This window comes from Betta splendens, chromosome 4 (assembly GCF_900634795.4).
Source record: "Betta splendens chromosome 4, fBetSpl5.4, whole genome shotgun sequence".
In the NCBI taxonomy this organism is placed as follows: Eukaryota; Metazoa; Chordata; class Actinopteri; order Anabantiformes; family Osphronemidae; genus Betta; species Betta splendens.
This window is the reverse complement of record NC_040884.2, coordinates 8,233,832-8,248,282: the sequence shown is the minus strand read 5'-3', so window position 1 is coordinate 8,248,282 and position 14,451 is coordinate 8,233,832. Positions and strand designations below refer to the sequence as shown.

The following is a 14,451-nucleotide window of genomic DNA, read 5'->3' as shown; positions in this document are numbered from 1 at the left end:
GGATTATAGCACATCAGATAATGTTTACATTTAAAGTATGCTAAGTATATTCTATATCTTTATTGCATGTTGTGCTACGCAGCAGCTTTTCCGAGGTTCGTGAGCTTGCATGTGAAACCTAGTGTCAAAATGAAGAAGTAACAATTAGCTTTCGATTTTAGAAAAGCTTTATTAGATTAAACCACATTGTTCTGAAGAAACAAGCCCATTTTATTGATAAACGCCAGACTTTAGAAGGGCCTGTTTCTGGATCGTGTGTTGATCAGTCCTAGCACAGAGAAGGCGCTGGCTGCTGCCGTCACTAAACTGATGGCGCCGATGGCCCGTGTAGCCTGTGGATGCAAAGGAGAAGAGCTTATGATTTTAGATCACAGCATAGCGTGCTTCATTAATAACGTGTACACATTTGTACACACAGCAAAACAGCATATAGTAATATATGCAGCAGTTTTTAGGAATTAACAGCAACAATGTGTCTGTTTATTTTAATTTTTTACTTCAATAATGTCAAGAAACTGACTGTCACACTAGAAAGGAGTTGTCATTTTAAAAATACAAAACAGAGATCTAGAATTTTGAAATGTCCTATTCACAGCCAAATGCATTTGATGATGAATGAAAGAATAAAGAACAAGGACCTGCTCGGACACCCCCTCTCCGTAGCGCAGCAGGGTAACAAAGTGCTCGCAGTTGCTCCCCAGCAGGTCGTAAGACACCTCCTGGTCAATGAGCACTTGTGCACGTTGGATGATCTCACTGACAGGCAAAGGGGTGTGGTTGTGGTCGTACTTGTTGTTGACGCGATACGTGTCGCTTCCCACCACCTCCTTCAGCAGCTGCATGCGCACCACTGCTTTCCTGCTGAAGACAGACTTCACACTGGACATGGCCGCTGCCTGGCTCTCATCTGGAGATGAAGACACAAGGACAGCTTCAACTTGAAACTATCAGACAAAAACTTTGAGTCAAAGGGGATGATTTTATATGATTTTCTTCTTGTTCTAGAATTTTATGAACAGTGTTTAAGGCACATTCTGGCTATATAGAAATATATGGAAAATATGAAGAACATTTTTATAATTTCTTGTAATTTAAGTACAAAGACATTTTTAAATATATGTAATTTTAAAAATAAATTAGTGATGATGAGGTTTTCGTAATGAAACCAAAGGGAACATTTGAGATCAAAGGAGAAGAAACACTGTCATCATTTACAGCAAATGTAACACCAGCTGTCTCAGGTGACTGGCACACAGCGGTCGCCATAGCTGGATTAGGAGTCTGAACTGGAGCGTCCCACTGACCGACAGGAGTTAAGTTGATAATGTAGCCGTCTCCCAGGTAGAGAGCCCAGTGTTGATAGGCCGGCCTGAAGATCTCAATGAGGTCACCAGGCTGGGGGTCACCAGAGGGGTCAGGAAGGTCGGGGTCATTAGAGGCCATCTGAACAATGAGTGACAGTATAATCAATCCACACACTTGGCTTTATGAAAGTCACATGAATGTTATGTGTGTATTATAAAAAGACATTTGGTTTATAAGTCAAAGTCTGAACATTAAAACTATTCAACTCTGATGACAAATGATAAATCAAAAATGAAGAAATTCTTCATTCAAATTCTCCCTAAAGACACAGCTTACTCTGTCTGAAGTCAATACGCTCAATGTAATTCCACCATGACATCACCACAAAGAGTACGTAGTACTACACTGATATCCTTTAGCTTACAGTGGAGTTCTGCTGTTGTTTATCCATCCCACATCATGCTTCCACAAATTCTGAAGACAGAGAAAGACACAAAATATTTCGCTTTTAGTTCATTAAATTAATAAATGCTTTGGGTCAAATATACAAAAATACACAGACCTAAATAATCACATTGCAACTGAAAGAGATTGCTAGTTGGTGCACAATGTGCAGGTCACACACACACACACACACACACACACACACACACACACACACACACACACACACACACACACACACACACACACACACACACACACACACACACACACACACACACAATACACTTGTATGTGACCTATGCTGTCACAAAAGCAACATGACAATAGGGAAACTGACAGAAGAATAGTTTGAACCCACATTATTTCAAATGGTCAAAACATGCAAAAAAAGAATTTATTCTTTGATTCCTTGAAATAACAAGTGACTAAAGCATCAGAATGACTGTCAGCGCTACAGTTTAGTTTGGATCAGAATCTGTTCAGGAGCAACGAGCAAAAACAACAAGCTGTTATTGACTGAACCATATCTCTGTCTGCATTACATGGGCATCACTACATCAGTACGTACTACATAGAACATTCTATATAGAAGCAATTTGTAAAATATAAAAGCAAACTCATAAGTCTTTGACAACAGCATCACTTCTGTTGCCTGTAGCATTAAATGTATTGAAGTTATAGAAATAATAAATTCACATCAACGTCATAACTATTGTATAAAATACCATACTTACTCAAAGACAAGCAGCTTTTTCTTCCTCACCATTTTAATTCTCCATCATAAACCTACAAATAGTCACAAAAAAAGAAATGTCCAGCAAGAAAAGAGAAAAATTAGATCGATTCCAAGTTTCTGAGCTGACAAGTGGTTTCTAGTAAGAATCCTGAAGCCAAACCAGAGGCTGTGGGTTCTGTTGGAGGGATGTCAGTGTCTGTTGCTCTGACAGATGTTACTTTGCCACAGCTGCTGAAGTGACGCGTGCATATACTCACAGAGGCGTTTCCTCTCTCATTCACAACCCACTCCTCTGAATAGGACTTAGTGTGAGCTCCCAAAGCCGTCACACGTGAGTTGTTGTATTTGTAGGGCTATCTGGCCCCCGGGCTTCAGAGCCCTGTTCACAAGTTCCCTGAATTTGAAGCAACTTTAAATGGGACTTCTTTATTATTAAACATCTATGAGGGGAGAAAAGAATTGACTGTAATGTATTATAGGCTCCAGTCCCATGAGACCCTGACCAGAAGGGGGCAGTTTAAATAATGAATGGACAGGTGAACAATACAGTAAAGACCTGCGTATCGGTTTCATGATACTGCATGTTGAGCTAATACTGATTTGATTAACCAGATATCGTATGGCAAATTCTAATGGCATAAAGCAGGCAAATAGCCAGATATGCAAGAGACCTGGATGAACTTCAATGAATCAAGCCGACAACGCAACACACCTGGGCAACTAAACGCATATAGTCAAGTGGAAATCCACTGACCACAGGAACTGATGACTCAAAATAGGAAACGTTTCACATGAAGGTCTTCATCCTCCTAATACCCTTAAGTAAGGCTATCACAGCGCCCCTACACCCCCCATGAGAAGATAGGATAACAAAAAAAAATCACACTCACAGCTGAGGGGAACTGGAAGTGGGTGAAGAACTTATTAACCAACATATTATTCACTAGACTTGACCAGCGGTCCATCCCTGCCCTCACCCAGTCTCCCCTGCTCACATATGCGGGCGAGGTGTCGCCATCTAGTGGCCAAGTACAGCCAATGCACCACCTCATCCTCACGCTGCTCTGAAACTCCTGCCTCTGCGACGTGTCCTCCTTCACTGCCCTCATCATCAGCCCTCCTGAGTTTCTCTACCATTCAGTTAATGTGTCAGAAAAAACCCTGGCCTGCACCTCCCCACCCACGGAATTGCCCACATCTCCAAAAACAACCATTCCCCAAACTGGCTGCAAAACGTCTCGTTTCATTCAGTGAACACTGTCCTCGTCCCTCGTGCTGTTTCATACAGACGCAACATGTGGCGTAAACACACGTAGGACAAACATAAAGCTGCAATAATGAGTCGTAGATCCGCAGAGTCCTGGCTTCGTGTCATAGAGTTAAACCGTTAAACGGATTTTTTGCAGGGAGTCACGTTATTGCACGACACTTGAATGAGAACAGAGAACAGAATGCGTCGGTGTAGAAAGTCAATCATCGCATTAATTGACCAAGTTATAACAATTTTCTTTTGGTTTATTGTATATTTTATGACGAGTCATGGACACTTGCTGCCAGGTTTCTGTTTTTCGGTGACGAATAAAAGCAAACAAATTAATGTTTGCTCTTTTATATCTTTATTGGATATGTATTGTGTATTATTACTTTATTAGTACAACGTGTATCTCGTTAATAACAGCGACCTTTTCTTCAAGCTCGCGGTAGTTACCACGGTGTATCGTTATATTTTGAGTCGAAATAGTTTTGTATTTGTAATATTTTTGTAACACTTGTTTATACTAAAAATGCACCAGAGAGTTAAGTTGATTCAAAATAACAAAAGAAAAAAACAACCGGGCACCCTGATAAATCAAAACTATGAATCAGAATAAATCAGTTGCGTTTTGAAGATAACAACCACAGAGGTTTAAAGTACGTGCAAGTCAGTAGAAACCTAATCAAATGTTATCGTAACGCATTCAAATCCTTATCTTCATGGCACGATGGCGAACGGGCTGTTATTGTGAAAGTCTTCCCGGAACTGCTCGTCTATTTTGTAATGAGCTTATCCTTTAGCTTGACAGTGCTGCTGTCACAGGATACACACAGACGGTGAGGCAGGTCACCAGCTACAAAATTACCGGAGAGCAACGGAGTTCTGTGTCTTTGTTGCCCTGGCTGCTTTTTTATGTGTTATGACAAACTGCCGCTGGCTTTTTTAGGACTGCGGTAAGGAAATATTAGCGCTTGTCACATGCGGCGCTAATGCTAGCTTAATGTTAGCCAAGGCTAGCTTAACGATGGGTTAACGTGTGTCCAATCGTTTGACACAAAGTTTTATTTCTTCCTTAGATACAACTAGTTGAGAAAACATAAATGTGCATATTAGTTTAATTACATATAAAAATAAGTTCTAGTTATTTTACGTTATACTTTTGTGTTACTGTCTTCTGTTATTAACTAAAACTTAATGCACGTCACTTGCTAACGTGTTTACCTGTCAGTCGCTCTCCTGCGACGTTAGAGCGACCTTGTTGTTGTTGAGCAGCAGCGAGTCATACACATTGGCCAGTCTATAAGCTATAACGTCCACTTCCATATGTATATATATATATTTAGACATATATATATGTGTGTTTGACCTTTTTGACCCGGCTCTGTGTCCAGATCAACAGCATGGCTGCTGCTCCTCCTCTCAGACGGACAGATTCAGCTCGGGGGGAGTTTTCTCCTCTGAAGCACTTTGTTGTGGCAAAGAAGAAGATCAGTGAAGTGTTTGAACAAATTCTGGATTACGTGAAGGAGACTTCAGCATTTGTAGAAGGTGTGTGTGTGTGTGTGTGTGTGTCAGATCAAGTAGTACTTACTTTGTTCAACATGACTTATGCAACTGTGTTGACAGACACATGTGGGAGTAAGGCTCTGGAGAACATTGCCACTGAGGATCAGAAGTTGGAGATTCAGGCGTATGCTGACAAACTTGCTATCATCAGGGATGTTCTGGCACGCAGACACATGAAAGTGGCCTTTTTTGGCAGGTATTGCCATTTAAACGTCTGAAACCTATTTGTCTACAGTTTGTTTTGAAAGAACGCTTCTCCAATGTGATAATTAACTTTTTTAAGATGTAATGGTTGAAATTCAAACTTTCACTTTTAGTCTTCAATTCAACTTGTAGAAGTGACAATGGTCAGTGACCTCATTCATTGTCTAATTATTGAGTTTAACTTGATATTAGTTTATTCATAGTTGTGTTTTTGAAACTCAAAGAAAAAAAACACGAATGTTGTAACATCGTAATGGATTATTTCTTTCACTCTGTCTTTGTTCTTGGTATATGCAGTTTCCCCCTTGTTAATTCAGTTTACACATAATTCATACAACCAGTTTATTTGTTTAAAGCTGAAAGAGGAAAAATTTGGCTCCATATTTACGCAGTGACTGTTGTGTTTGTTTTTAGGACCAGTAATGGTAAAAGCACAGTGATCAATGCTATGCTGCGGGACCGTGTGCTGCCCAGTGGTATCGGCCACACCACTAACTGCTTCTTGAGTGTAGAGGGCACAGATGATGACAGAGCCTACCTCAAAACTGAGGGTTCAGAGGATGAGAAGAGCATAAAGGTACATTTGTTTTGCACTGTGGCTCTTCGTTCACACTTGTTGATAACTGAGAGTTGGTGTGGCATGCTTGCTCTCAGCTTCTGAAAGCTATTTAGAGCCTCTGCTTGAGTGGTTAAGGATAAGATTTAACCCAAACACACACGCACATACACAGTGTGCTGCTGTTGATGTTAATTTGACCATCTGTGGCCTTTAATCAATTGTCAGCCCAGATAAAGTTCTGCTGTTTGTTGGTGTTTATGTTGTACTTCTTCACAAACGTTTATCGATTAATTATTGAGAGAAAGAAATGCCTATTTAACCTTTACATATCTGCAACATTATAGATATAAAGAACAATAAAAGCATGTTAATTACAATTTAAAAAGAGAGGTTTACAGACAAATAGCACCTACTGTATTTAGTGGGGGCTTTTTCATAAAGAAAGTTTTTTTTAATTTTACGAGCTATAATGTTGTCATAGAAAAGATTATTGTTGCTTGATGTTTGTGTTTAGCTGAGTGGTGGTTTTTGAAACAGCACTGAGAACATTCTACATCCTGAAGGAAAGCGTGAACTGTAAGAGGAATGCTGGACGTTTACTGTAGTGTCAGATGTCTGAAATTAAAGCTTCATGTGGGTGTCTTGACCAGTAACTTTAACCCAGGCAAGGCAAAGAATCAACCACAACAACAAAGAATCTGCCTTTTTTCTTTTAATTTTTTTCTTATTGTCTTTTTGTTCAGAGGAGCCTTTGACTTGGATTGTCAGAGTGAAAAAGTTATAATTTGGCCTGGAAGAAAAATGATAATGTTCATCAGAAATTATACAACTTCCGGTAGATTAACATCTATAATATGTCTCTAGACTGTTAATCAGCTGGCTCATGCACTTCACATGGATGAGAGTCTGGATGCCGGCTGTCTTGTGCGTGTGTTTTGGCCGAAGACCAAGTGTGCTTTGCTTCGAGATGACCTGGTACTTGTAGACAGGTAACGAGTTATGTTAATCAGATCTTTATCATTTTCATTTTCAGTGACCATTGTAAGCATCCTTTTTATAGCTCTAGTCATATAACATATGTTCAGTCTTATAATGTCCTGAAAAAAGTAGTAACTGATGTATAATTAAACATGTTATTAGTCATTCATTTGACCTTTTGACCCTTCTTACACCCTGTAGCCCAGGGACAGACGTAACATCAGAACTGGACAGCTGGATCGACAAGTTTTGCTTGGACGCTGACGTTTTTGTGCTTGTGGCGAACTCTGAATCCACACTCATGAACACGGTAAATGAGTCTAAGCATCATATTGCCAGTATCTTGTTTACAGTGTCTTGATATTTAGGTTTCTCTGATTGATCCTCTGTCTAGTGAGTTAGAATAATTTTAAAAGCATTCACTATTTTATGTGTACAAATTTGGAGATTAAATAACTACTCCTGGCTTTTTTGCTTTATTTAAGTTATAAAATTGCATCGTATTCAAAATCAAGGCTAGAGGTCTTTAGCTGCTGCAGTTCTTATCACATGCATGTAATAAAATAGCTAGTGTGGATGTTTTCCCTCGCTGAGCTCCTAACAAAGCAGAGAATGGGGATGCCTGTGTTTGTATTCAGCAACACACAGGCCCCACTCTCGTTTTTATCTGCTCAGGCATTCATGCAACGTGAAGCGGGACACACACTTAATCAGACAGCTCCTTAATCTGGGGGCAGCTCAAAGCAAACACATTCTCTAGGCTGTACAATGTAAACAAACCTAGGCATTAGGTAAACCATTTAAAGTACACATGCAAAAAGAGATCCGGCCTGGTTCAAAAAACCTTTTTTGTCCCTTCTTCAATATTAACTTTGCTTCCTCCTTTTATGTTTTAGGAAAAACACTTTTTCCACAAAGTGAATGAACGCCTGTCAAAGCCAAACATCTTCATCCTCAACAATCGCTGGGACGCCTCAGCGAATGAACCAGAGTATATGCAGGATGTGAGTCGCCCCTCTGTATCTCTGATGTCAGAAACAACAAACATTTATATACGGGTATTTGTTGGAACCCCGGCCAGTATTAACACGAACAGTAGTGACTCCTACGTCTGTTTTCAGGTGAGAAAGCAGCACACAGACCGTTGTGTCAACTTCCTGGTTGAGGAGCTGAAAGTTGTGAACCGTGAGCAGGCACCAAATCACATATTCTTCATCTCTGCCAAAGAGGTGCTCAACTCACGCATGCAGCGTGCACAGGGCATGCCTGAAACAGGTGAAGGACCTGTACTTGTGCTCAGTATTTTTCAGTAACGATATTTTGTATTGAGTTATTAACATTCTGCAGTATAGATTTTCTTTTTATACAAAGATACAAAACCAACGAAATGATGACTGTTATGAAAAAAGCTGTTACAAGTGGTTTATGTAATGTCCTCATTTTATCCATCAGGTGGAGCTCTGGCTGAGGGTTTCCAGGAGAGGCTGAAAGAGTTCCAGAGCTTCGAGAGGAGGTTTGAGGTGTGTGTTTATCAGTGTGGTTTTCTTGTCGTTGAATCACTATAATCACAGAATCCAGCATGCTTTTCCAGCATGAATGAGGCAGACTTTAGAGTAAATTTAGGCATTTTTCAATTATCGTGGAATGCATTTAAATAACACAGATTTTGTATTTGCTCCCAGAAAGACATTGAAACAGCTGTTTACACAGAGGATCGGGGCCCTGCTGATAAACACTGCCGTTATTGTAATGGAAAGAGCCAAGAATAGTTTTGACATTAAGCTGCCACTCATGAGAATTTTGTTACTACATGGGAGTGTGTGTGTGTAGGGGGGTTGCCAAAGGACCCTGACAAACAATGGCTGCTTCATTAGACAATGAAATAGAGCTGACTTTCCTGTTTAGTTCCTTAAACCTATTTGGTATTTGAGAAACTATTTGCACTTTTGCTATCTTGCCTGAATAAAGATAAAGAGGCAGATAAATGGCGGTCTTCTAACAGTGCTGCTTAGCTCGAAGAGACCTCCAGACCAACTCCTGTGCCTTTCCCATCAACTTGCGTCTTCATTGCTGAAGTCTAGATTCACTTAGGCGAGGACATTCCTTTGTTTCTATTTTTATTAGATTTTATTGAGGTTTCTTTGGTTTGTGTTTTGTTGATTCTCTGCTGAGAATGTTTTTCATTAGGTCAAACTATATATATCATTCGGTACATAACAGCATACATAACATAATTCTTATACATGACTCATGGAAAGAATCTGTCTTGCAGCAGATTAGAACCGTTAATTTCCACATTCAACAGACCTTTTAAAAATGACACAATACACTTCATTCATTCAAAAATTACTTGGCACTCTACTGGTACATGTTTCATTACTTTTGTGTTTCTTTATGTGCATTCTTGGTTGTATTTGTGTTTAAGATTTTTTTCTGTGGCTTTACCAACGCATTACTGTGACTTCTAAATGTGGGCTGTGGGACACAAGACGCACACTCTGCTGCTGCCATTTGTTTCCATGTTTTTTTGAACCTTATGTTAAGTTAAAAGTAGCAGGTGTCTGTCTTGTCTGGTGCTTGTCCCTGGTAGCGGTGTGGGGGCACCCTACCCAGAAGCAGCCTCTAGAACTGTCACAGTAACTTGTGTGTTACGGCCTCGCAGGAGTGTATCTCGCAGTCAGCAGTGAAAACAAAGTTTGAGCAGCACACTATCAGGGCCAAGCAGATCACAGAAAAAGTCAAGAGCATCATGGATACCATCAACATTGAGGCAGCGGAGAAGAGGTGGGTACTCAAGACAGTTTAATTATTAAATGGTAGTGATCTTACACAGTAATAATATTGTCTCCATTAAAATGTAGAAGAAAATTATTAAACTCTTTACAACCTTGTATCTTGTAAGTAAATTGGTTGCTAAACTGAGCAATTAACATAATTCTCAGTGGATAATTAATCTCAAGTGTTAATCACAAAAGCTTTTTTCTTGTGTTGCACCTGCATTTGTGACATTGTTTCCCTTTTGGTGGGTCGGGGCCTCAGAGTAGCGGCACTGGAGGACAGAGAGAATCAGATGGACCGACTGGAGTTTGTCAAGAATCAACTCAACCTGCTGATTGATGACATCAAGATGAAGATTAAAGCAATCAGTGAGGACGTGGAGTCCAAGGTGTTGTAGATGATATTTACTGAAATGTCCCTAACTACGTCCCTGTAGCTGCACTACTGGGACTCATCTTGACTTGGTGATGTACAGATAATGAACCTTTGGTGAAAGTACAGTGTAATCGATGGAGCACTGTCACTTGTTAATCCAGCTGACTGATGGCCTTGGTTGTGTGTCTATTAGGTATCCAGCGCAATGGAGGAGGAGATCTGTCGTCTCCATGTTATTGTCGATGAGTTCCATGCTGACTTCCACCCCTCACCTAATGTCCTCAAGCTCTACAAGTCTGTAAGTAGAAGCATAGCATCTCATGGAAATATTCCCAGGTTTAACTTTTTTGCCTCATATCAGTGCAACACCTGAAGAGTGGTTAATTTACAGTTTCACTGGTGATTTATGTCAATGCATACATACATTAAAGTTTAGTGTGACATGGACTTTGGTCTGTTTCATTGACTGCTTTCTGTAGAACCTCTGACCCGTGTTGCTTTTGGCAGGCGTTACTGTCTCATGTGGAGGAGGGGATGGGAAAGAACCTGGCCTTCCGCTGCTCCAATGCTATTAACGCATCTGTTCAATCCTCACAGAGATACATGATAGGTAACTTAAATTCAGCAACAGATGGACAAGTAATTACATTACCTTGGTAATAGGTTACTAGGTTGATTGTCAGAGGTTAACAACAACACATCTGTTCAAATTCCGGACACATCACTGACCTAAATGACAAGGAATTAGCCTAAAAATATATAATAAATAGCAGCACAACTGCAGTGTGAGGTTGTAGAAGTCATTTTGAACTATGAAAACCTAGATTAAGAATAACTGTAAGGAATTATAGTGTTTTTCAGATATTTTAAATTAAATAGGGAGAAAAAATAAATAAAATGAACCATTGTATATCTCTCTTTAATCTTAACAATTAAGTCATATTTACAAAGGAATTGCCTCAGTCCTTATTTTTCAGTTATCAGTCCTTCAGAGTCCTGCTAAACTTAGACCCAACCCTTTAGGCATGCAGACTATGATCTGAAACCCACCCACTGCTATATTTGAGCTCACTGAATGCAATCATCCCTGTAATGCCAAAAATACATTGCTCAGTCAGATGAACATATAAAGTTAGGCTCATTTTACAGTAATGTTCTCTAAATAATATTGTGCTTTAGGTTCAAATTCAAATCTTTTAACTTGAATGCAATAGTAATATTTTTCCATTTTTGTTTTTTGTTCTTGTGTTTTTTTTAATTTCTCTTACTCTAGACAGCATGCATCCCCTGCTTCCCTCTGCGGCCCATAATCAGGTTCATATGCTGGCGCCTAGCAGGAAGTTCGACCTTAGTTATGACCTGAATTGTGCCACAATCTGCAGTGACTTTCAGGAGAACATAGAGTTTCAGTTTTCATTAGGCTGGACAGCATTAGTCCACCGCTTCCTGGGATCTGCCAACGCTCAACGGGCACTCAAACTGGTGGACCAGAAGTTCCAGGTACACACTGGAGTGGGATATATTGTTAAATCTATTGTAAATTACAGTGTGACTTTGTGTAAGTCAAGAGTGATTTGATGAGGCCTGTTTGACATAAATGCCCTTCAAACAGTTAAGTATTTGATCAATTGCGTGTTCCTCAGGCATCTCGCCCAGCGCTCCCCCTGGCTTGTACACCCTCCTCAGGACCTCCTTCTATTGCATCACAGCCCAACCAGGAAACAGCCCTCATGACGCAGGAGGACCTTATGGTAGCCATGGCAACCAATGTGGCTTCCCTCACCTCCCGCACTTCAATGAGCGTTGTCATTGTTGGAGGAGTGGTACGTTGTTAGCTTCACAAACTGACAGAAATGTTTAACTTCATATTGGAAGGATACCTAGAACGTGCAACGACCGGCCAACTAATGTAACCCAGTTACTTTGTCTCTATGGAAGGTGTGGAAAACTGTTGGCTGGAGGCTGATCGCCCTGTCAGCCTCGCTTTATGGCTTGTTGTACCTGTACGAGAGGCTCACCTGGACCACAAAGGCGAAGGAGCGCACTTTGAAGCGCCAGTTCGTGGACTATGCAACGGAGAAACTGCAGCTCATCGTCAGTTTTACAAGTAGTAACTGCAGCCACCAAGTTCAACAGTAAGTCCTAATATAACACATCATTGATGTCTTTTGACTAGAACCACACTGAGCAGTGTGTTTTTTTCATGACTGTAAAAAGGTGTTGAAAGTAATTACTCTTGGTATTTAACCTACTGACAAAGCCTGACTCCTCATTATGTTCCTAATTTACACATACAAAGCCCTGCCACACCCTCTGCTGTGCTCCACCCCGTCTTTCCCTCTGTAGCGGGGCTAAATAAATAAGCAGCGTGACGCTGTGCCCTCTGTGTTGCCAGGGAGATGGCTACGACCTTTGCGCAGCTCTGTCAGCAGGTGGACCAGACGCAGAAAGAGCTGGAGGAAGAAATTCACCAACTGACAGTCAAGATAGATCAGCTGGAGACTGTCCAGAGCCGCTCCAAGTGCCTGCGGTCAGTGCAGTTATTATATTGGGGGCATCAAGGAGGGTGGAGCGGTCAGGGCGTAGGAGATGTCTGTGAATATGAATGTTCAAGAGGATGTGAATGATTATTAAGGATCAGTGCAAACAAATGACACTTACTTTACTCCACTTTATAAGGAACACCGGTGCACCTTAATTAAATCCAGTACATCAACTCTGACATTTATTTCTACAATGTTATAACAAAAGGTGGTTCCAGTGTTTGAGCCCTCTCACTCCTTTTTAAATGTGGTAGCCAGTATGATTCCAGTGCCCATTGGGGCCTGAATAGACCTTCAACTTAAAACAGAGAGGTTGGAACCTTGTAGAAGTAGAAAGAAAGGCAAAGTTGCTGTGTATGATTTGAATCAAACTTTACAGGTGTACTTAATAAAGTGGCCAATGAGTGTATAGGTCAATATTTAGTCAGATTTACTAGATTTGTCTTTTGTTTTTCTCTTAGCTCAGGATTGCTACACATCTGTGTAATACATCTCCATATAATGAATTTTTATAGTATGATGATGTTCCAATCACAAGGTAGTTTGAAAATATCTAGTTTTCTAAAAAGTGCCTTAAAAGTTTGACCAGGTATAAATAAGGCAGGTGGTTGTAGGTCATTTTTCTGATGCAAAATTAACAGATTTGTTTAGTAAGTGGTTGCATCCAATCTGATAAACTGAATGTGTTTCCTCTGCAGACACAAAGCCACAGAGCTGGAGAGACACTTGGAAGCATTTACAAACCAGTACCTGCAGATTCAGCAATGATGAACCTTCTCTTCATTGCTCCAGTTTGGTTCATGTTGGGCCAAACATTCCTCAGCCCAGCACCACCTCACCACACCCGTTCCTCCCTATTGCCCAAACTACACCACAATTTTAATGTGGAGGGTAAAGGCAAACAGATTATGATTTTAGTATATCAACAGAATATAAATTTTGATAATCAGCAAATTATTGAGTTACTTATCAGGCATTAATTGTCTACAGCTTGGCAAATAAAAGTCCCGTTGCTTGATTGGAAAAAGTCAATTTGCAGGTGACTACAAAACAAACTGTTTGCCTCTAAGGGAAAAGGAGAGTAAAGGCCTAGACAGCAGTTTTCTCCTCCTCAGCCAGGTTGTTCAGGTGCTTGAGAGACAGCAGTGAAGCCACTGTTAGAACCTGCCTGTAACAGTGAAGTGTGCAGTGACGCAGACCATAAACTCTGTTGGCATGAAGCTACCTGTGCTTGGGTGCTATATTTTGACACTAACAGTGCTTGTAACTGTGAATATGCCTTTTTGGACTTTTCTGAAGAAAATGAAGTTTGTCTGTAAGATTGTCTGTCTGTTCAGGCACATGATCTATTGTATGTTAGCAGCAAAAATAAATTCATTTAATGAGTTTTTTCCTGAAGTATAAAGATCTAGTAGTTAGGCAGGGTCATGTCTTTAAAATACTGTGGACTCATGCTCCATTTTAAAAAGCTTTGTAAGTCATTTTATATTTTATTTCTATATTGGACTCAAAGGAGAATTACACCAGTCTGCACTTTATAATGTTGTCTCTTAAATGTGCAAAAGTACCTCTAGATTTGCCAGACTGTATTAAATCTGCCACAAGGTAAATCAATTGTATGATGTTGTTTTTTGTGTGCATTTAAATCTTTTAAAGCTACATTAAAATGTATCTAGTGAAGCTTTTCCATCCATCTTTGCATAGG

The 14,451-nt window shown here is 40.2% G+C and overlaps 2 protein-coding genes across 5 annotated transcripts; one reads left to right on the top strand and one right to left on the bottom strand.

The window, feature by feature from the left end:
* Positions 1–127: 127 nt before the first annotated feature.
* On the bottom strand, positions 128–5,043 carry plaat1 (phospholipase A and acyltransferase 1). Of its 3 annotated transcripts, none has more exons than XM_029148901.3 (6): positions 4,965–5,043; positions 2,487–2,538; positions 1,730–1,779; positions 1,305–1,443; positions 639–907; positions 128–332 (listed from the first exon to the last, which is right to left on the bottom strand). In XM_029148901.3, exons 3-6 carry the CDS (start codon positions 1,754–1,756, stop codon positions 231–233), a joined length of 537 nt encoding a protein of 178 aa, XP_029004734.1. In that variant the 5' UTR covers positions 1,757–1,779; positions 2,487–2,538; positions 4,965–5,043; the 3' UTR covers positions 128–230. The 3 variants fall into 3 exon arrangements, with proteins under 3 accessions (XP_029004734.1, XP_040926182.1, XP_029004738.1); XM_041070248.2 differs by lacking the exon at positions 4,965–5,043 and adding an exon at positions 2,649–2,700; XM_029148905.3 differs by lacking the exons at positions 2,487–2,538; positions 4,965–5,043 and having other exon boundaries at positions 1,642–1,777.
* On the top strand, positions 4,440–14,426 carry mfn1b (mitofusin 1b). 2 transcript variants are annotated; one of them, XM_029148828.2, is made up of 18 exons: positions 4,440–4,579; positions 5,135–5,291; positions 5,370–5,505; positions 5,928–6,090; positions 6,937–7,061; positions 7,252–7,360; positions 7,947–8,054; positions 8,172–8,325; positions 8,503–8,570; positions 9,713–9,834; positions 10,090–10,216; positions 10,397–10,501; positions 10,711–10,813; positions 11,477–11,703; positions 11,847–12,026; positions 12,142–12,338; positions 12,599–12,733; positions 13,445–14,426. In XM_029148828.2, exons 2-18 carry the CDS (start codon positions 5,144–5,146, stop codon positions 13,512–13,514), a joined length of 2,277 nt encoding a protein of 758 aa, XP_029004661.1. In that variant the 5' UTR covers positions 4,440–4,579; positions 5,135–5,143; the 3' UTR covers positions 13,515–14,426. The 2 variants fall into 2 exon arrangements, with proteins under 2 accessions (XP_029004661.1, XP_029004660.1); XM_029148827.2 differs by having other exon boundaries at positions 4,531–4,696.
* Positions 14,427–14,451: the final 25 nt, after the last annotated feature.

What these genes read in the sequence shown, in the direction of transcription:
- plaat1 (XM_029148901.3), bottom strand. Translation starts at nt 1,756, where the DNA reads ATGGATAAACAACAGCAGAACTCCACT. An exon ending in AACAACAGCAGAACTCCACT is followed by an intron (nt 1,444 to 1,729) that starts GTAAGCTAAAGG and finishes CTCATTGTTCAG; the next exon opens with ATGGCCTCTAATGACCCCGA. An exon ending in GAGAGGGGGTGTCCGAGCAG is followed by an intron (nt 333 to 638) that starts GTCCTTGTTCTT and finishes TTGCATCCACAG; the next exon opens with GCTACACGGGCCATCGGCGC.
- mfn1b (XM_029148828.2), top strand. Translation starts at nt 5,144, where the DNA reads ATGGCTGCTGCTCCTCCTCTCAGACGGACAGATTCAGCTCGGGGGGAG. An exon ending in ATTGAGGCAGCGGAGAAGAG is followed by an intron (nt 9,835 to 10,089) that starts GTGGGTACTCAA and finishes TCGGGGCCTCAG; the next exon opens with AGTAGCGGCACTGGAGGACA. An exon ending in TCCTCAAGCTCTACAAGTCT is followed by an intron (nt 10,502 to 10,710) that starts GTAAGTAGAAGC and finishes TGCTTTTGGCAG; the next exon opens with GCGTTACTGTCTCATGTGGA.